At 33.8% G+C, this 23,311-nt stretch overlaps 1 protein-coding gene across 1 annotated transcript in view; it reads right to left on the reverse strand.

Annotated features, from left to right (window-relative positions):
• The window catches only part of LOC136029179 (uncharacterized), a 38,297-nt gene extending 14,994 nt beyond the window's left edge, over positions 1-23,303 (reverse strand). Inside the window, exons 1-3 of the mRNA XM_065707296.1 lie at positions 23,176-23,303; positions 8,566-8,722; positions 5,249-5,441 (exon numbers count right to left, since the gene is read on the reverse strand). Of these exons, the coding sequence (XP_065563368.1) occupies positions 5,249-5,441; positions 8,566-8,722; positions 23,176-23,192 (367 nt within the window). The 5' untranslated portion in view covers positions 23,193-23,303. The remainder of the gene's footprint in view (positions 1-5,248; positions 5,442-8,565; positions 8,723-23,175) is intronic.
• Positions 23,304-23,311: the final 8 nt, after the last annotated feature.

The following is a 23,311-nucleotide window of genomic DNA, read 5'->3' on the forward strand; positions in this document are numbered from 1 at the left end:
AACAAAAATCAATGTAATCAAAAATTGACGCGCTTTTTAAAGTTTTTTACAGTACCCCCCCCCCCCCCAAAAAAAAAAAATATTTTGCAAAACCCCCTCAAAAAAAAAAAAATTCCTGGATACGGCCCAGTTCGTGTGCAAATCTCCATTCGATTTTTGCACATATGCACCCACCTGTTTACTAATCCTCTCACAACTACGGTAGTCATATGGTTACTGTTATGTAAGTTTTTTCTTCACTTACTGTTCTAGGTTTCAACCAATATCATCTACTATTCAAATATACATATAACTACACGTGTGGAAAAATGTGGTTATTCTTGGGATATTTACTGTATCTAAAATAGGATATGGAACATGTACGTCATCCCGGCGTAATTTATTGGTCAATAGCAAGCAAAGAGGCGACGATATTATAACCAATAAGATTCATATTTTAGGTTCGTTTAGGTCCCAAAAAATAGGAAAATATTGTCCCGGCTTTAAATCAAACAGAGAACCAACCCGGGTACTGGAAAACTGATATTAGTGAGGCTCATCAATTGGTCAATAGCAAGCAAAGAGGCGACGATATTATAACCAATAAGATTCATATTTTAGGTTCGTTTAGGTCCCAAAAAATAGGAAAATATTGTCCCGGCTTTAAATCAAACAGAGAACCAACCCGGGTACTGGAAAACTGATATTAGTGAGGCTCATCAATTACTATTTAAAAACTTATATTTTAAACAATTAAATGAATGCCTCAACAATTGAAAACTAAGAAAAAAATACAAAGAAAGAAAACAACTTGAAATTTAACCCCATAAAGAAAGAAGAAAGCAAAAACAGTGAAGACTGAAAGGAAAGGAATATGGACATGGCTGATTGTTTTTTCCGTGAAGATGCTACAAAATTTGAATATTAGTCACATTTACATGTTTTGTTTGAAAATAAAATGATACAAATGATCAAAACACGATTATACCATTTCTTATAGCTGTATTACCGCCTACAGCAATAATTTTCAGTGTATAGCTGAAACTATCGTCAGCGAAAGCGTCTTTCGCAATAGGCTGCTAGTTCTTGGTTTATCATCGTAAAATAAGGCTATTAACATAAAGCAAGAACGGAATTAACCCAACAACCCAAATTGCCGAACACTAAACTCAACTCTAGATGGTGATAGGAAAAAAAAGATATAACCAGGTGTGAGTATTTCTTTTCATACCATAAAAATAATTAAGAAATCAGAGTTAGGTGGGTCAACAAATCAAGAGGCTTTTTGGGTGTCCAAAAATATAGCTGCAGAATGAAACCAGACTTAAGAACCGAATTTAGAAAATCCAATGAAGTAGTGCAAAGATACTCGATTGAGCGTTTTGCTCTGAAATTCATAGATATAGAAAACACATTTTCGCAGATTTCACAATTGACATAGACATATGCATTATAAATATTGGTTCAGTTTAAGAGATTATTTCTTGAAAATGAGCTTACTGTCAAAAAATTTAACTCGGTCATGCAAAATCACCAAGGAATAAAATTGAATACAACACCCAAACGAAAACCAAACCAAACGTTCTTCTTATATAGAGCAGTGTATATATATTACAATATGATTATGCCGTTTTATCCTTTTTTTATGCAATTTATGCCATTTTATCTTTTTTATTTGAACTTAAATCCTTCCTTTCTTTAATTACATGGTATAAGTTTATTTTTCTGCAGCCCAATGGTTTAAATGTTTCATCATAAGATTACGACATTGCTAACATACAATAGCTGCGATTCAGCTTTATCCATCTATTAAGGCGAATTTAAGAAATTTAATCTGTATTTTCTTTAGACTAAGAAATTTAGAAATTTAAACTATTCATAACAAAAATTTAATTTGTATTTTCTTTAGACTCAGAAATACGTTGAAGTCCGCTGAAAAAGTACCATTTTTCTATTTTATAAGCAAGGTCTCGACTATTATCTACAAAAAGGTCTAAGCAATACCATAATTCCGGCTATTTTATAAGCAAGGTTCCGACTATTATTTACAAACAGGTCAAAGCAATACCCTAATTCCGGCTATTTTATAAGCAAGGTTCCGACTATTATCTACAAAAAGGTCAAAGCAATACCCCAATTCTGGCTATTTTATAAGCAAGGTTCCGACTATTATCTACAAACAGGTCAAAGCAATACCCTAATTCTGGCTATTTTATAAGCAAGGTTCCGACTATTATCTACAAGTCTAAGCAATACCATAATTCTGGCTATTTTATAAGCACCATAATTCTGGCTATTTTATAAGCAAGGTTCCGACTATTATCTACAGGTCTAAGCAATACCATAATTCTGGCTATTTTATAAGCAAGGTTTCGACTATTATCTACAAAAAGGTCTAAGCAATACCATAATTCTGGCTATTTTATAAGCAAGGTTTCGACTATTATCTACAAAAAGGTCTAAGCAATACCATAATTCCGGCTATTTTATAAGCAAGGTTCCGACTATTATCTACAAAAAGGTCAAAGCAATACCCTAATTCTGGCTATTTTATAAGCAAGGTTCCGACTATTATCTACAAACAGGTCAAAGCAATACCCTAATTCTGGCTATTTTATAAGCAAGGTTCCGACTATTATCTACAGGTCTAAGCAATACCATAATTCTGGCTATTTTATAAGCAAGGTTTCGACTATTATCTACAAAAAGGTCTAAGCAATATCATAATTCCGGCTATTTTATAAGCAAGGTTTCGACTATTATCTACAAAAACGTCTAAGCAATACCATAATTCCGGCTATTTTATAAGCAAGGTTCCGACTATTATCTACAAAAAGGTCAAAGCAATACCCTAATTCTGGCTATTTTATAAGCAAGGTTCCGACTATTATCTACAAACAGGTCAAAGCAATACCCTAATTCTGGCTATTTTATAAGCAAGGTTCCGACTATTATCTACAGGTCTAAGCAATACCATAATTCTGGCTATTTTATAAGCAAGGTTTCGACTATTATCTACAAAAAGGTCTAAGCAATACCATAATTCCGGCTATTTTATAAGCAAGGTTCCGACTATTATCTACAAACAGGTCAAAGCAATACCCTAATTCTGGCTATTTTATAAGCAAGGTTCCGACTATTATCTACAAAAAGGTCAAAGCAATACCCTAATTCTGGCTATTTTATAAGCAAGGTTCCGACTATTATCTACAGGTCTAAGCAATACCATAATTCTGGCTATTTTATAAGCAAGGTTCCGGCTATTATCTACAAACAGGTCAAAGCAATACCCTAATTCTGGCTATTTTATAAGCAAGGTTTCGACTATTATCTACAAAAAGGTCTAAGCAATACCATAATTCCGGCTATTTTATAAGCAAGGTTCCGACTATTATCTACAAAAAGGTCAAAGCAATACCCTAATTCTGGCTATTTTATAAGCAAGGTTCCGACTATTATCTACAAACAGGTCAAAGCAATACCCTAATTCTGGCTATTTTATAAGTAAGGTTCCGACTATTATCTACAGGTCTAAGCAATACCATAATTCTGGCTATTTTATAAGCAAGGTTCCGACTATTATCTGCAAAAAGGTCAAAGCAATACCCTAATTCTGGCTATTTTATAAGCAAGGTTCCGACTATTATCTACAGGTCTAAGCAATACCATAATTCTGGCTATTTTATAAGCAAGGTTCCGGCTATTATCTACAAAAAGGTCTAAGCAATACCATAATTCTGGCTATTTTATAAGCAAGGTTCTGACTATTATCTGCAAAAAGGTCAAAGCAATACCCTAATTCTGGCTATTTTATAAGCAAGGTTCCGACTATTATCTACAGGTCTAAGCAATACCATAATTCTGGCTATTTTATAAGCAAGGTTCCGACTATTATCTACAGGTCTAAGCAATACCATAATTCTGGCTATTTTATAAGCAAGGTTCCGACTATTATCTGCAAAAAGGTCAAAGCAATACCCTAATTCTGGCTATTTTATAAGCAAGGTTCCGACTATTATCTACAGGTCTAAGCAATACCATAATTCTGGCTATTTTATAAGCAAGGTTTCGACTATTATCTACAAAAAGGTCTAAGCAATACCATAATTCCGGCTATTTTATAAGCAAGGTTCCGACTATTATCTACAAAAAGGTCAAAGCAATACCCTAATTCTGGCTATTTTATAAGTAAGGTTCCGACTATTATCTACAGGTCTAAGCAATACCATAATTCTGGCTATTTTATAAGCAAGGTTCCGACTATTATCTGCAAAAAGGTCAAAGCAATACCCTAATTCTGGCTATTTTATAAGCAAGGTTCCGACTATTATCTACAGGTCTAAGCAATACCATAATTCTGGCTATTTTATAAGCAAGGTTCCGGCTATTATCTACAAAAAGGTCTAAGCAATACCATAATTCTGGCTATTTTATAAGCAAGGTTCCGACTATTATCTGCAAAAAGGTCAAAGCAATACCCTAATTCTGGCTATTTTATAAGCAAGGTTCCGACTATTATCTACAGGTCTAAGCAATACCATAATTCTGGCTATTTTATAAGCAAGGTTCCGACTATTATCTACAAAAAGGTCTAAGCAATACCATAATTCTGGCTATTTTATAAGCAAGGTTCCGACTATTATCTACAAAAAGGTCTAAGCAATACCATAATTCTGGCTATTTTATAAGCAAGGTTCCGACTATTATCCACAGGTCTAAGCAATACCCTAATTCTGGCTATTTTATAAGCTTAGACCGACTATTATCTACAGGTCTAAGCAATACCATAATTCTGGCTATTTTATAAGCAAGGTTCCGACTATTATCTACAAAAAGGTCAAAGCAATACCCTAATTCTGGCTATTTTATAAGCAAGGTTCCAACTATTATCCACAGGTATAAGCAATACCCTAATTCTGGCTTGGTTTATGGATAGACCTTAAACTAATAATTTCAATCATAAAACTATCTTGTCTTTTGAAAACTCACGTATTTCATAGAGAATATGAATCTTAGAAGCAACTAAGAGAAAGTCCTGGAAGGTCATTCAACATGGCGACAGTAAGTCATACAAAGCTCTTTCTTAGGTACTTGGGGGGGGGGGGGTAACCCAGCAGTAGGTAGCCTAAGCAGCACAAAGGCGAGTATATCCCATCAGCTTGGAGGACCGGTTTCCGGAAAATAGTAACTATACTGAGGATTATCTATTCTGATATTTGTTAACGAATTTACAGGTATGAATGCATGTATAATTATTAATAAATCTCACTCTCATCTCCAATGCCTTGTTGGGGTATTTCTTCAACAGTAGTTTCAGAAAAGTACGCTTTATCTTCTTGTCCAAAATATTTCCTGTCTTTGGAATCAAGAGATTCAATCCATTGTTCCGTGTCCATGTCAGGTGGTCCTAACAGCTTTTGGTAGGACTCCCCGGCATTCCACGAAAAATTCGCCAAAGGTACCTTCAAAAATTAGAATGGTATTACAGTGATGATAATTTCAAGCTGTAGGAAACAGAGAATGTTAATTCACGCTTTTACGATTGTAATTAAATTCTTAATGATTTGGTATTGAATACCAGATAACCATGGAAGGATATCTTTATCACTCATACTCAAATTTCCCTTTAGATTATTCAGACTAGTCCATGGAAGGAGGAGTAGGGGATACACTTCTGCGTAAGGCTATGCATACAGCGTAGCCGTGAAAATAAATAGAAACTCACTATGTCATAATCCCTGCAATGTTTCATGACAGGGAAATACAGAATGGGGTGAGAAAGAAATAAAGAAATATAACACCACAACAGAAAAAAACGAGAAGAGAGCACACAAAAAAGAAGAAAAACAAGCTACCCCCCCCCCAAGATAAGATGCTATAGCGATGGGGGAATTCCAGAATTTCTCCCGACTCTAATTCGAATCAAGAATTCCGATGCAACAGCTGAAAATCCGTAATTTTATTTTTTTGAATTTCATGTTTAAGAACTGTTAAATAAATAAATTCTCAAAACTTAATTGAGTTTCATACTTTTCACATTGTTCATTCCTTCAAGATTTCCTTAAGTAAAATCAATTTTATTTGTAATCCAGTGATTTACATAGTAGACAAAAAATTTTTAACTCATCTACTATTTTATTCATACGAAAGTACATAAACTTTAACCTCGGAAGGTTTATGCAGTAGCAAAACAGAAGAGCAAGACATTTTTGTATGGTTGAGTGGGACTAATGCAGAGGCGGTCTTGGGGAGGGACAGAGAGGGCACTTACACCAGGCGTAGAAATCTTAGCAGTACGAAATTTCAAATAAACAATCTTATCTTTATAATCGTTTAGTAATTTTTAGAATTGTATTTTTATTAAAATAAAGTAGAGGGCGCAGTTACGAGTAAGTATAAGCAAATTGAATTTAATATTTTCATTCTTTCCAATATCTTTTGCTGTATAAAGTAAGGAAAGTCAGATATAAATACATGAAAATTCTTGTTGAAATTTGGCATGAAAATTTTTCTTAGTTAGGGGAAGAGGGAGGGGCACCAATCCAGATTTGCCCCTGGCATAAAAGGCCAGAACCACCACTGGCCAGAACTTATTCAAAAAATCACAAAATAACATAAATATATGAAAAACATCACAGAATATTAACTTTGAAACTTAATGTGAGGGCATTCCTAAATAGCCCACAACATACATCTGGTAATTACTAAAATTTGACAAAAATAGAAGATCAAGAATATTGTTTTTATTATTAGACTAATAGAAGAATTTCAGTTCTTATCGCCATAAAATGATGAGGTTTTACAAACAACAAAAATGAACTCAAAATGAATATTTCCATCAGTCAAATGACACAAATAAAATAAAGACAAATAATGATTCTCAGGTTTTATCATAGCATGATTTTTTTTTATAGACAAAGGGAAGAACTACCGTAGTGTTGTTAGTCTTATCTATAGCTGGGTAATCAATAAAAAAAAAATAACGTGGCTTATTAATAGCTAATCCGGGACATATACAGGGAAAAGGATGCTCTCCCACCCAAAAGGGAAGGGAATACCTTATGTTTTTCCTATACACGTCTTTTCTAAGCTTTGCCCTCTACAGGCGTGCAAAAAGTGCAGTAACAAAGTAACATGCTACTTGGCAGTTTTCAAATCTGTTGACAGATTCTGTTCGAAAATATCATTTTTGCATATAAAAATACTTTTTGCTCAAAGAAAAGCTATCAAAAGACAAGTTGTACTGCTAAAGTGTCGGCAGTTTTTAGGATTTTGTTGAGTTCTGCTACTCGCAGTTTGGAACATTTTGCATACCTGGCCCTCTGATATAAACACATGCCTGTTCGTAGTGATGAACTGATGAGTCCTGAGTGGAGCAAATATTTCCATTGAAACAAACCCATAGAGCAATTAGGGTACATTAGAAAAAGTCAAGTCAGCAAACTTAATAAAGATACTACCTTAAATTTGCTGATGCATTAAGGAAAAACTTTTCTTTACTGGGCAAAAAAAAAACACATTAGCAAAATTCTGGACATAAATGTCCCAATTGCAACATAACTTTCATAGGTAGTAACAAAAAGAAAAAAACAACAACAAGTGAGGTCAAGCAAAAGTGACCACTTTTATTACTCAATTGACCTACTTCGTCACAAAATGACTTAACTAAACAATTTCAAGCATACAAATTTGATTGTTTGGTTTTGAAAACCCATGTCCTTTGAAAAACTACGATTATCACTATTATCCATCCCGATCTATCACACACTGCTACATTTTTCTTTAAAGTAGTAAGAGTGACACCATTGAACTAACATGGGCAAGGTGTTCCAAATTATACGCTACGCTATTAGAACATTATTTTAATGTGGTAGAGACTGTCTCGAATTTAGCCCTAAGGGGGGGGGGGGACTGTCAGAGACTATTAAATTCATTATTTCAGCTGCCATTTCTTTTTTCCAATTATATTGATTATAGGTGAAACAAACAAACGTCACAGGTTTCAGCTGACCTTGGCAGCCATACGTATTTGTTTGCTTTATTTAATGGTTTAATTTAGTAAATGGAAATACATGCTTTGCTGAGTAAATACATCTATTCTCCCTAACGCATTTATTATCAAATAACACATTAAATAAATAACCAAGTAAATATTTAAGCCAAATTTAAAAAACATCAATTGCAAGAATATAAAAATAGCCTACAAAAGGTGTCACAAATCTGGAATGTCTTCACTAATAATTATACTATTTAGTTCCCAAATCAATAAAGAACCATACAACCATTAATGGAGGCAATAACAAGAAGATACATTGGTTGTTTTGATTACATGATAAGGTGGGGGAAAAAAATTCAAGGACATTTTAGTTTGCTTACATGAATCAGTAAAGACAAAGTACATCATAGAATAGAGTTTGTTTAACCAACTGTTTTAAAGATTCATTATTATCCAATTATTTTTATGTTTTTTTATGGGAGAAATTTTGAACAGAATCCATAAGTCACTTAACAGAACTAATTACGGAATGATTTTTAGGTTCATCTAATGTACTTCTGAATAGCTCAAATATCAACATATTTTAATACCGAGACGGGTTGTGTTCCTCCATAACGCCCAGAAAGTAGTGCTGGCTTTCTTCGTCGAAGGATACCCCGTGGCTTTTTTGCTGGCAATGAAGCACTTATTTGGAAAGCATAACGACTTGCAATTGGCATGTTATGTCCATCAATATTATCAGCTTTCCTATAAAAATAATAAAACATAAAAACGTATTCTCAAACATGAAGAACATTAATCAGGCAAACATAAAAAAATAAGTGTCATGCAACTTTTAAGTCAAGTCTATAAAGTAGAAGATGGAAAATAAATTGTAACAATAAAGTAAGCAATTCTTGGAACCAAATAATCAAATGATGAACAACCAATGGGTTTCTCTATTCCCTTCTTCAAGCCCAAAGTTCTCTTCCCATGCCGTAGTGTCAACAGACCACCCCAATAGCCCCCTTAAGAGGGGTGGCAAATTATTGAGATAGAATGAATCCACCTTCACTCCCTCCTCAGAATAGTTTTCAGTGGACATTTAAGATTGCATCACAATTGATCAAAACAAATCCCCCAATCCCAACCTAAATTGAAATGCTCACATTTCGAATTGTTTGACGTAGATCTAAACAAAAAAAATCTATTATTTGTTTCACGTTGACAATGACATAGCCGTCTATCAGCCCAAAAAATGTTGTTAGCATTAAAATTAATATTTTCAAGTCCCTGTTTTTAAATACAATTTTGCCACCAGAACTAACACAAATGATGGTATAAATCTTTGGTTTCAAAATGAAGCAGATCTGAATGAGGCCCTACCAAGTAAAATTCATTGGAAGCACCTAAGTCGAAGCTGAAGTAAAAACCACCTATCAAACATAACAAAGGTAGAGTTAATAATGTGCTCTAGGAGCTAAACCCCTTCTGTTGCTAATTCTCAACAAGTGGGAAAAAACTATTTTTTTCAAAAATTTGCTGTTTCAGACATAAATAAGCTATTACAAAATTGGGTTGCTTAAATTCATTTATTAAGACCCATAAAACCAAGGTCAAATTAATTTAACAGTATGACTAGCTTATAAAAAAACCGAGTAAATTGGACTTGAATCCACATGGAAATAATGAGACAGTTCCTTTTATTCAGTAAAACAAAGCTTTACTTTACCATTTTTACATTTAGTTCTGGACCAACAACTAAAATAAGTTGTTGGCTTATCTTTTTCTTTTTACCAGTCACAGGTTATCCCTTGTCATCTCTGCTTCACAATCTTGGTTGATCAGCTGATTGTGAGACAGATGTATTGATATGGGAAGAGGATCATGGTTATATCTTTCTGGGACACAATGAGATTCAGCTTCCCTCTCTTACCCAGTAGTAAATACAGCGACAAACTTTGGAAGCCTTAATTAAAACAAATTTTTTCCACAAAAAAAATTTTAAGGAAAAGTAATGAGCTAAATTACATCAAAGACGAGCACAAATGAAGTAAATCAATATTTCAAGCATAAACAACCATAAATTACTATTAATAAATAAATCAGCCCAAAACGAACAGAAATTGCAATAAATAGCAAAGTCAAATTTAAAACAAGCAGAAACTACAACACAGAGGAGTAAGACTAATAATGCCCCTGTACCTTATAAAGAACAGAGCATGATTTGCACTTTACTGAAAACAATTTTTATTTCGACCTGCGTGTTTTCATTTCTCACAGCATCATCATCATAAAAAAACAACAACATAATAACCAAGATAGCTGAAAAGAGCAAATGAATGTGGACTAGTATATACTGATATTCGTTCCTGAAACTCTAAAGTATCTTGGATCTATTAACATTATGAAAGAAAAGAAAAATATTTTTGAAGGACATTTTGTTTTCAGTAAAGTTTAAATTATGTTCTATTCTTTAGAATGTACAGGAGGAATTGGCTATACCCTCTCGATTTTCCCTAAATTTTCAAGTTATCACCCTATTCTGTTCCTGAGATTCTGCCTCTGTATCATTTTTACAACCTGAATGCACTTGAAAGAGCAATAATGAGTTTTGATTTAGTTCAACAAAGTTCAAACTATGTTCTGTTCTTTAGAATGTACAGGAGGAACTGGATTTACCCTCTCGATTTTCCCTAAATTTTCAAGTTATCACCCTATTCTATTCCTGAGATTCTGCTTCTGTACCATTTTTACAGCCTGAATCCACTCGAAAGTGCATTAATGAGTTTTGATTTAGTTCAATATCCCCCTCAACATTCCCTGAAAGTTCCACCTTAATACTCTTAGCTTTAGAAACAATCTTAGAATTAGCAGTAGTAGAAATACTAGTATGCACATAGTGCAAGTATTAGTGGTAGTAGCAGCAGAAGAAGTAGTGCGCATACAACACCTTTTGGTTAGTTCAACATACACTGAGATTTTTACCTTCCCTTAGCCTTAGTAGTAGTGGTAGCAGCAGTAGTAGAAGTAGCAACAGTATGCACAGAATTTAGTTTCACGTTAATGCTCTTAGCCTTTTTAGACGCAACCAGGACAAAAAATCCCCCATTCCTCAATGATAAATCAAATTGCACATACCATTCCCCAACAATGGTCAAATTGCATAATTATAATCATTGCCCTGGATGCTTCGGGAAGGGGGAAGGCCATCCACAGAGGCATGGTTATTAAACTTCTTGACTATCCTGAACAAAACGGCTTTTTCAAAATGGGGGAGAGTATTTAAAAGGGAGCAGGGGGACCCTTGGATCATTTTCCAACATTCCACAACATACCCTGAAAGTTCCTTAACCATTGCTGATATATTACTAATACACCTTTTTATCAACCACCATGCACATAGTGTATTTTGATTTTTTTAAGTATCCCTCTCAACATTTCCTGAAAGTATTTGTGAGAACAAGCAGTTGCAAGTAGTCCAAGTTATAAGTAGTTGCAGTTGCATGAAATTGTGGTTTCAGTCACAGTAGTAGTGGCCCTAAAGGTTTCAAGTTAATACCCTTTGCCATTCCTAAGTTATTGCAGATATGCCTTTTTGATAACCTGGATGCATATGGTGTCATTTGATTTAGTTCAATATACCCCTGAACGTTTCCTGAAGTTTCTACTTCATACCTTAGCCTTTTTAAACACAATTAGAATAAAAATTGTTTTATTTCTAAATAAAAGAAATAAATCCTTGCCCTGGGGACTGTGGCCTTCTATGAGCAAGATTTCAAGTGAATCAGTTAAATACTTTCCTATTTTCTGCTGCTGCGTTGAATAATAGCTTTCTTGCACATTTCATTGGTTTTTTATTAACTTTTAATTGTATCCTCAAAATGTAAAATGTAAATATTGCTCAAGTTCTCTCTTACCAAACTGGCTGAAGTTTATGTGATAGTTGTGGCACATTTTTCAAAGAAAAAAGAACTTGTTACATCACAAGAATACAACTAAAATTGGGAAACCATAATTTTTTTCAGTACAAAAATTTATAACAAGCAAAATTTCTGAAATAACAGACATACTTCAATAGCTCAGTGGAAACTTTGACTTGTGAATGCCTATTTTACACATGAAGAGATAAGAGAAATAGGCATAACCAAATTCATGTGCTCAGTTCTTGGTATCAGTGATACTTGTGTAAAAAAAGGAACAATAATTGTTGATTTTGCAAGACAACTGTGATAAAATCAGAATCTTATAAAAAAATGACTGCAGTGTAAAATTCTTGACAATAAAATTCCACAAATTTGACATTTTGTAGAATTGTGCAAAAACCGAATTTTGACAGTCAATTTTCCAATGAGATTACAAATTTTCATAGGAACCATACAAAAACATTTCTATTAATTTCTGGCTTCAATGAATCATAATTCTAAGGACATCAGAGGTTTTTATATTTCAAGCTTGCTAAAATAAAACAAAAACACAAACAAAAAAAAAAACTGGATAACATACAAAAACGATTAGTGCGTCCTATAAAATTTCCCAAAGATAGAGGTTTTTACAGGTAAGTACAAAAATCCCATTTAATTCACTTTTGAACTGATAAAACCTAGCAGTCACTTGTGTATAAAAACAGTCGAAGAGAAAAATGAAAAAATGGTAGCCTAATTTGTTTCAAATTTTATGATCATTTAATTGTAGTTTATGTATCAAAGTATCTGTACTGCCCATTTTGTAAATTATTTTTTTTAACTAAATAAAGATGAGATAAGATTTTTTAGATATACTTCCACGTTCTATGCAATCCATTGTGTACATACCTGACGACAAAGATTATACAGTAAGACTTATTTTAAATGTAACTCACTTGGTGAGATAAAAGACCACAATAATAATAATTTTTAGTAATGTGCAGCCCAATTTACTCAATAAAATTTATTGCCTTGACTAAAACATGACTAAGTTGGGTGGCAACACACTTGAATGGCTAAACCTACTTAAACCTCCTGAAGATACTGCTACTAGCCTTAACAGGTTTCTAACCTCCACTGTCCAAAACTTTCCAGTCTTAACTTATTAAACAATACTTTGACCACATAATCCTCAGCACCAATATACTATGGGTGATAACCAGCCATGGTCCCCATTTAACTCTCAGTTTGCACCAGCACAAAAGACCTGGGACTCACTACATATGACCTTTTACAGTTCCACAAACACTCTGCACAAACTGCCTCCACAGCAAATTCGAGCCTCGGACTTACTAAAAGAACTATTACTAGCCAATCATATGGAATCTTTTTGAAGCTGTTTTAGGCAATTGCTAGATCAGTCCTTGAATTTAGAACCTGCCTTGAAGTCCAGGAAGGGAACAGTTTGACCAGGAACCAATTGCAAGAGAAATGATTCTTTGACTGCCCAGCCCAGAAAAATGTGGTGATTCCAAATATGCAAAGTTGGCTCATCTAGCTGTTTCACAAATATGCTTTTTTAGGTCGAGGTTGATTTTGAGGGGGTGAATTTTGTCTTTCCATAAATAGGCATACAACAACAAAATTGATGTCTAGAATAGTGTAATAGATCACAGTGATTATGAAAATCACCAAAATGAATCCATTTTGAAGCCCCCAAATTTCACAATCAGAGCTAAACACAGATCTTCATCTTACAATTGAAAATCTTTTTTATAAACTTAATGCTGTTTAGGCCTATATTTCTTAAACTACTTCTTAGTACATTCTATATTGCCCTTAGTCCTCTATTCTCCATTAGATCAATATGGCTTCTCCATTTGACAAAACCTTACACCCTAGGTATGCAAACTCATTTGAAATTTACAATTTCTTACCATTTGCAATGAAATTTTCCCTAAATTCCACCTTATTTCTCAATAACTACTATAGCTGACTTGTCAGCATTTAATCTTAGCTTTTTCATTGCTACATACTCATGAGTCAAATCTAAAAGTTTTTGCAATTCAGTGTCACTTTTTGCTACAAATACAATGTCATCACAAAAAGAAGAATATAATAATCAAACCTGATCATTTTTAACACTATTAATAGTTTTTAGACAGGTTTTGCAGCAAGAATGATACAAATTATATGCTAGTATCAATCGATTTTGCATCAATGTAAATTACATATCCATTTCCAAAAATTATAGAGAAGTATATAGACTATAAACAAGTCCTTTCACCTCTTTGACTCCTTCATCAGAAAAACTAGCCACTGGAAGCATTATTATCCTCCAGTCAGAAAATAATGAGGGCACACTATTATATACATTAATACATTATTATTGATTGTGCGAAGTGTGGGTACATAAGCTGCCTGTCCCCAGCAGTTTAAGGCCACTAGGCTGGCTGGTACCAATATAGCTCTTCCTACTCACTCCCGCTCTCTTCTGCATAATCAAACTTTATAAGTAAATCATCTCCTTTTCAGTTGACTTCTTCATGCTTTAATAATCACTAAACAATTTGTCTCTTCCTTATGATATCAATAGATGCCTTAAATATCTTGTGATCAAAGTGCCAAGGCAGGTTAGAATTCAGGATAGCTGTAAAAGCATTTGGAATCTTAGCTAAAGAGCAGAAACGCTATAGAGAAATAGTCTACAAATGGCACATAATTCAACAGACAAAATAGAAGATCCCAATAGGAGAGGAGAAGAGGTTCAAATTCAGGGATGGGATACATGCTCCAGCTCTCTCACTCTGGACAGATCCATCTGTATATATTTTTCTATGATTAGGGTATGCCTTTGAGATCTGTTCAGCCAAAATACTCTGGTTCTCATAATTAGGAATCAGGTTTTTTATTAGTTGAGGTAAGTTCTACTTGACAACATGGTGGAATCATTTCCCACAGTAAATGGATATGCATAAGGAGAGTATTGATTCCACATTTGGACCTCCATTTAAAATTGATTCCATGATGAATAGGCATTGGGACATACTGACTTCCTAGTAAAAGTCAGTATGCACACATAAAGCATGCTTGGTTCCATAAGCCTGGTTTTACAAGAAATATTTAATCCTTAGACAAGATGCTCTTTCACTTAGGGGCATCAAATAGCATAATTTTGTGAAGATTCAAGGATTTTAAATGAAGATGGGGATGAGCTGAGAAAAATTGGATTCCATATTTTAGATTTGAACAAATATATAATTTTTAGAAATCCAATATAAATTAGGACATCCCCATTTAGTTCCAGCAAGTCTCTTTAGAATACAGAAGTCTCTAAATAACCAAAAATTTCAAAGAAATAATATGTTCATGCCACTGCATTTTAGAATCTATCCATAAACTTCTGACTTTTGGCCAATGGTTAAGCTGCAAAAAATTTCAAGATGCTAAAAGTAGCAATGAAAAAGCTACTATTTTCCAAGAAACTTTACTTCAAAATTACAAGGCCTGTTTTGCTGAGAAGTCAACAAAACGTTTCTTGTCAGATCAACCATATATTACACAAGAAGTTAAGAAAATGGTAATGGAAAAGAGATGGCTTTTCCGTCATGGTAATACCCAACAAGCCAGCAGGTTGAAAAACAAACTAAGAAAAGTCACTCAAAAACACGCAAACAAATATGTAGAATGTGAAGTTAATAATCTGTTTGAGTCCAAACCAAGCCAATGGTACAACCAAATCAAAAGGATGACAGGCAAGGTGAAAAAAGGAGTCCATTTTGGCATTGATGAAGATGACATCATAACAGCCAAATCCCTTAATAAACATCTGGGTAACATTGTGCAATCCCTCCCACCTTTGCTGAGTGTGGAAGTACCCACCCCTCCTCCTGAGTCTTTTGATTTCCCTTTAATATCAGAGTCCCAGGTGTTTTTTTTTTAATTAAAAGGGCTTAAAAGAATAAGCATTACCCCTGTAGATATCCCATCAATCTCATCAAAGCATTTCCAGATTATCTTAGTGGCCCCCTAACACCCCTTTTTAATCAGGTGACAAAAACAGTGAGTATCCATCAATTTGGAAAAATGGGTTCATTACACCAATACCAAAAAAAGATGTGCCCAATTATTTTTTTGGGTGTCCAACCAATCACCATGACACCCATTTTTAGCAAACTGTATGAAAGTTTTGTTGCAGCATGGCTGAAAGACCACATTCTGGAGAAAATTGATCAAAGGCAGTTTGGAAATATGCTGAACACATCTACATCTCATTACTTAGTAAGTATAATTGACAGTAATTTGCAAAAACTTGATGAACCAGATTCTTGGATTAATCTTATTGCAATAGATCTAAGAAAAGCTTTTGACTTAATTTGCCACAATATTCTTGTAAAAAAAACTTCTAATTGCTGCGTTTAATTGCTAGTTTTCTTTCTGGTAGATGTCAACTAACAAAATATAAGTCCACCTACTCTGACCCACTGCCCATTCTTTGTGGAGTTCCCCAAGGTACCCTATTGGGACCACTTTTGTTTCTTGTCATGATAAATGATTTGGCAACAACACTGGATGACTGCTGGGAGTATGTCGACGATCTGTCACTCATTGAGTGTTGTCAAAAAAACCTACCAAGCAGAGCAGGTTCACTAATGAATGATATATGTCAAGAGGCAAAGGTGGACAAAATGATTGTCAACTTTGATATATCTGTAATTTAGCCATTTCTTTTTTAAAATCTATGCCAGTTTTTAATCCACTTATTCCCAGTGACAGTCATGTGGCATTCATATCACTTCCAATCTGAAGTAGAACAAACATGTTGAATGAATGTTTAAAAAAAACTAATTTGGCCATCAAGTCTCTGAAGTTGCCGGCTCACCATGGAATCCCTGCACCACATCTCCTATGCATCTATTTCTCTTTTATTCATTCCACACTTGAATACTGTTGCCCAGTATTGCATAGAGAGGGTGCAATGCCATGCCCTCCTAGTAATCTCAAAAGTACTATACATATCCCTCCTTAATCAGTTTCAACTTCAAACTTTTCAATTTGTTGTTTAAAACTCACCCTATCCTTTGCAATAAAATCCTGTCCAACCCTACACACTGAAACATCTTTCTGTCCCAACATCAACCAGCATGGGTAAGGCCAATCAGGGCTGTTGCAGAGCCTGTACTGAAACTTCAACCTGTGACTGTGTCACATGCTTGTGAGCTTAGTTTTGTGCCCTTGTTTGTTAAGTTGTTAAATGCTGGGTCAACTTTTTAATCCAGATTATTCTTGTTAATTGTATGTTTATAATTTTGTGTATTCTTGTCAACTTATTTTCGTGTGTATGTGACAATTATTGTTGTTAATTGTATATATTATAGTTTTGACTTGTCAACAGATTTTTGTGTGTGCATGACAATAAAAACTAATAATCAGCTCTGTCTGTTGCATATTTTATAAATAAAATGAATTTGAATTTAAACCAAGTAACTTCACTGAATTGCAGTATGAGATCTCCCTAAAGAAAATTGTGAGTGGATTAGGAGGATCTGTGGTACCATTAGTAAATATAATGGCTTTAGTTTTACTGATTGAGATTAGGAAGCCAAAAGCTAAAGAAAATCTCTGGACTATTCTTATATCCTGTTGAATAAGACTTTGAAGAAGGCAAATATCCCTTCCAGACTTCCAAATAATCAAATCATCTGCATAAAGGCCAAATGATGCATGAGATACTTGAAATTCATAGACATACAAGTTGAATAGAAGAGGACTCAATATTGCACCTTGAGGAAGATCTCTTGTAATGGGACTTAACTCACCTCTAGATTGATTTACTTGCATAAAAAAATCTATCTGTTAGAAAGGACTTTATAAAAATTATTAAAGAGTAAGGGAAGTCAAGATTAATTAAAAGTTCCAGTAATTTATTGTGACCTAGATTGCCATTTGACCAGTCAAACAGAACAGCCATTGTGACATGTTTTATTTTAAGAGAGTTACAAAAATCAATTTCTAGCTGGGTAATATTGTCTAAAGAACTATGTCCTTTTCTGAAACCCTAGGAAAGAGATTATTGACTTCAGCAAACCACTCAATTCTTGATAGGACAAGTCTTTCCAGAACTTTACTGAAAGCAGGTAAAACCAATATAGGATAGTAACACTTGGGGTCACTAGATGAGTAAGAGGGTTTTAAAGCTGGAAATATCTGAGCAATTTTCCAAGCATCTGGGAACTTTTAACTTGACCAATTGAGAATATAAAGACTTAAGAGGGCAGTATGAACCACCTTTGGGGATTCAAGAATCTGCTTCATATAAATACCACCATGACGTGGGGAAGACTTGATATTAAGAGAGTTAAGTGCTACACTGAATTTGTTGTGGGACAAATGTTTCATCAGGGTGCCTTTATATGAGCAGGTAAAAGGCAAAGTGCAAAAATTTGTCTGGCCTTGGATGCACTTATAAATTATAACATAGAATCTGGAAATATACTCTGTCTCTCTGGCTCCAAATCAGCATTACTATTGCTCCAAAATATTAATAGAATTACTAATGACAAGGATTTACATGATATTAGAAGACAGCTTCTTAATCTTAAGACTAAAGGCATTCAGATTTATTTTCCAACATGTTCCAAGTCATAAAGACATCAAATATAATGAAACAGCTGATTTTCTAGCAGCAAAGGTTTCCATGTTAATCCCTAGTTCTTCCTCTGACCTCAATTCATAAGATATTATCAGGCAAAGATCTAATGTTAATCATGGTATATTAATTTTAATCTCTATTTAATTCTAGACTAAGGCTATGCTATATTACCAGCAGAAATTATTATTCTATTAATTTATATTATTATTATTATATTATTAATTACTATTATATTATTATTTCCTTGTTTTTCTAAGAAATCTGTGAATTTCTTAGAACCTGTATATTCACAGAGTATATACCCTACTCCCCTGTGCAAATAAATACCCAAAATTATATCCTGGATCTAATTATAGCCCAACATTAATTTGCATCACAAATGAACTTTACCCTCATATTTGCCATATGGTGGATATCCACATTGTAAAAGGCCAATGTCTAGTAAAATTATAGCAGCTCATATAACTGGCTTACCAATAAAGTAAACATACCACTTGATGCCTTTTTTTTGCTCTTTACAAATATAATAATTGCTTCTACTGTAAATTCAAATTTAAGCACTATTTAACCTATCCTAACCTAACCTTATTATAAGTAATTTTAGCACTGAGAAAATGTAGCATTATTTTTTTCAAAAATGATTTATTTATTTATTTATTTATTAATACCAAATACGGTAAGCTTTCAAGCTTGTTGCAATAAATATAATAGATAGAAGTTATGACAACATAATACAACTGACAACATAGTACACACATATAAATCGATGAAAATAACGACTACAACAAACACTGACAAATAACACTATAAATTATTTAAAAATGATTTACTTTGAAAATTTGTTTCTGCTAGTCTTGTTTTGAATTTATTTATGTCATCTGTTAGAAATGTTTTAGGTGGAAGGTCATTCCATGGCGTCCACACCTTACTGTAAAATGAATGTTGGCCTATTTTCCTTTTTGAAAGTGAGGGGTAAAATTTATGTGGGTGATAACGGGTCCTGTTAGTGTCATTAAATGTGAAGAACTGTGATGAACTTATATTATCAATGCCTTTGATTATACGGAATGTGTTAATAATGTCTGCCCTATCCCTTCAGAATTGAAGACTTGACAATCCTAGCCTGTGCAGTCTATTTTCATACAGCAAATGTTACAAATAAGGTACAAGCTTAGTTGCTCTTTGCTGTATTTTTTCAACCCTTGCTCTGTCATTTTTATTCAATGGATACCATACTGACAAATTGTATTCAAGTATAGGTCAAACTGTTGATTTATAAATGGCAATGAATGAATGGAGATTAAACTTACGGAAATTCCGTCTAAGACATAATAGCTGATAGTTTGCCTTACAAGTTACTTCAGAGACATGCTTGTCAAACCTAAGACTAGAATCAAAATGAACACCAAGGTCATGGACATTTTCAACAGGTAAGATTGAATGTCCAGCAAGATGGTATTGGTAACTTTGTTCTACTTTGCCAAAGTAATGGACAACCCTACACTTATTTTCGTTGACAAACATGGAGTTAGCATTACACCAATTGTGCACTGCATCGAAGTCTTTTTGAAGCAATGAAGCTTCATCTGAATTTGTCAAGGAGCAGTAGAGCTTTACATCATCTGCAAACATTTTAATTGTGGAATGGTGGACAACAAGAGGCAAGTCATTGATGAAAAGGCAGAAAAGTACTGGACCAAGGCAACTACCTTGTGGAACACCATTTAAAACTATCTCAGCAGAGGACAAAGCATCACATACAATCACTTTCTGCATCCTGCCTGTTAGATAATCACTAATGCAATTCAACGTTCTGGCACCAAGGTGATATACCTCAAACTTTTGAAGTAAAAGTGGAATGGAAATTTTATCAAATGCCTTAGAAAAATCTATATAGATGCAATCAAACCTGAGACCTTCATCTGCCATCCTATGGAAGTCAGTAATTACTTCCAAAAGCTATGTATTACATGAACGTTTTTTACAGAATCCGTGTTGAGATGGATGCCAAAGAAGATTTGATTTGAAATAATTTTTTATTCTCTTGACAATTAGTTTTTCCATAACTCTGGAAAAAATTGAAGTGTTTGATATTGGTCTATAGTTTTTAAATTGCGTTTTTGTGCCACTTTTATACAGGGGTTTAATTATTGCTTTTTTCCATGCCAAAGGGCAAGTACCAGACGCCAGACACATATTATACAAATGTGTCAGTGGTTCAATGAGTACTGTTGCAAGCTCTCGGATCATATGGTTTGAAAATTCATGAATATCTGGTGATTTATTTGTGTCAAGATGCTTCAAGACCTCAAAAACTTGTTGATCATCAAAGTCAGAATCATCAAAATCTATTGTGAAATTGGTAGAAAAATTAGGATCAATAGGAGTTTCATTGTGAGGTCGTGTAAAAACAGATGAAAAAAGTTTATTAAAATGTTCAGCTTTTTCATTATCATTGTCTATATTTGTCTGTGTTTCAGGGTCAGTGAATGAAGTTGAGGATGGGGACTGTGATGTCTGGTTTTTTCTTAGATATTTCCAAAGCCTTTTTGGGCAACTTTGAGCTGATGCAATGACAGCAATGACAGTTGATGCAATGACCCACTACCAAAGCCTCATGAATCAGCTCAAATACTTCATTAACATTGTATTTATTTTCCCTCAACTGTTCTGTGATACATAGTGATAAAATGCAATTTTGGAAAGACTCATAATCACCTTTAGTGTAATTATATTTAAGAGTCTGTTTTTGAGGAATAGGATCATCACCTGAAGATTTAATGACAGTTTAAGAACAGTGTGATCACTTTTTCCTAATGGAGGTAGAATTTCAATATTTCTAACATCATCAGGAGATTTTGTTATTACCAAGTCAAGGACAGAAGGATTCGAATGATCCCAAAATTGTGTAGGCTCCTGAATGTGTTGGCATAGGTACGTGTCCTGCAATTTTTGAAGGAAATGATGCTCAAATGACTGATTAGAAAGCAAGGTTATTTGATTTTTCTAATCAATGGAGGGTAGGTTAAAATCACCCACCACTAATACCCTTGAACTAACTGTTGAAACATTGTGAAGATACTGTAATAAATTTGCATTATTATTTGGAGATAGCTCATTAACACTAGGACTTCTATACACTGCAACAATTCTAATACTATTTGTAGACCTAGGAAAATGATGGAAAAGATAGGGTAAAATTCTAGTTAATTGACTTCTTGCTATCTCAGAAAGGGTTTAGGTTAGGAAAATGAAACTTTGAGGGATGGATCTACAGGCTAAAGTATGTTCCGAGAAGGTATTTTGAAGTACCTATCTCCACTCCTTCTCCCTCTTGAGGGCCCTGAAATTTGCCTACATGGCAGGTCTATACCTATTGAAATTTTGAAAAAACAACATTTTACCTTAATTTTCAGTTACTAGTTGCTTTTTCTATGCATGTAGTTCTGAAAATGTAATTCCTGTTATTTGAGTTGAATTTTGAGCCATATCAATATTTTTTTCAAAATTTAGGAGATGTATTTGCATTTCTTTAAAACCTTATAAAATGGGATTGAGCAAAGTTATGAAGCTGAAAACAATTTTGTTGTACTTCAATTAAGCAGAAGATCTATTTTGCAAGGTCTCACTTTTATAACACACATATTTTTAAAGGTCAACAAAGGTCAGGGCCCTCTAGAGAGAGAAGGAGTAGAGATAGGTACTTCAAAATACCTTCCTGGAACATACTTTAGCCTGTAGACCCATCCCTGAAAGTTTCATTTTCCTAACCTAGACCCTTTCCAAGATAGCAAGAAGTCAATTAACTAGAATTTTACCAAAGATAGTGCTGAGAAAACATAGTATTATTTTGTAGAAAATGAGCAATAAGTCATACTTTAATTGAAAATTTGTTGTTTTTAAGAGCTCAAACAGTGCTTAAATTTGAATTTGTGGTAGAAGTAATTATTATTTATAAAGAACATAAAAAAGGAATCAAGTGGTATGTTCACTTTATTGGAAAGTCAGTTAATATGAACTGTTAGCCTATAATTTTTTGAAAATTTGTCATTTTTAAAGAGCCTAAGAAGTACTTAAATTTGAATTTACAGTAGATGCAATTATTATAGCCTATTTGTAAAGAGCATAAAAAATGGCATCAAGTGGTATGTTTACTTTATTTGTAAGTCAGTTATATGAACTGCTATAATTTCACCCAGTGTCATTTGGAAGGGGAATCACTGAGTCTTGGGATCTATTCCTGAAAGTTAGACCTATATCTAACTAACTCAACTGCTTTCCAAATAGTCACAAACCCCTAATCTAGAATTTTACACAAATATTTGTCATGTAAGCTTAGGCTTATTTAAAATCGAGCCTTTTATTATGATAGGCTAGTTCAGCTTGTTTAAAGGGCAATCTTGTAGATAGCCTAAGCTCCCCTTCTAAATTTGGTAGGCTACAAGGTCATTCTGTATAAAAATATTTCATATTGCCTTTTTCTTTGGCAGGTTAGCAAGAATTTGACTAGGATAAGTTACCAAGTCGAACAGCTTAAGCTAAGATTCAATTCTGGAGTAGGCTAGCCTAAGCCTGGTTCAACAGCTTTCCAATTCAGCAAAGCCTAAAGCTGCAAGACCCGGCTTTAAATAATAACTCATTTTTATTTTGATAAAATAACTTACTTGATGACAACCTTCATATTCTGCTGGTGATATTTATTTCATTACAATCTATCACGCAGCCTAAAAATCAAACTTCGAAAATGGCCTCGACTTGTTCATCCAATACTGGGATAAAAATCCAAGATTGCGAAATTAT

This window comes from Artemia franciscana, chromosome 7, assembly GCF_032884065.1.
Source record: "Artemia franciscana chromosome 7, ASM3288406v1, whole genome shotgun sequence".
Taxonomy (NCBI): Eukaryota; Metazoa; Arthropoda; class Branchiopoda; order Anostraca; family Artemiidae; genus Artemia; species Artemia franciscana.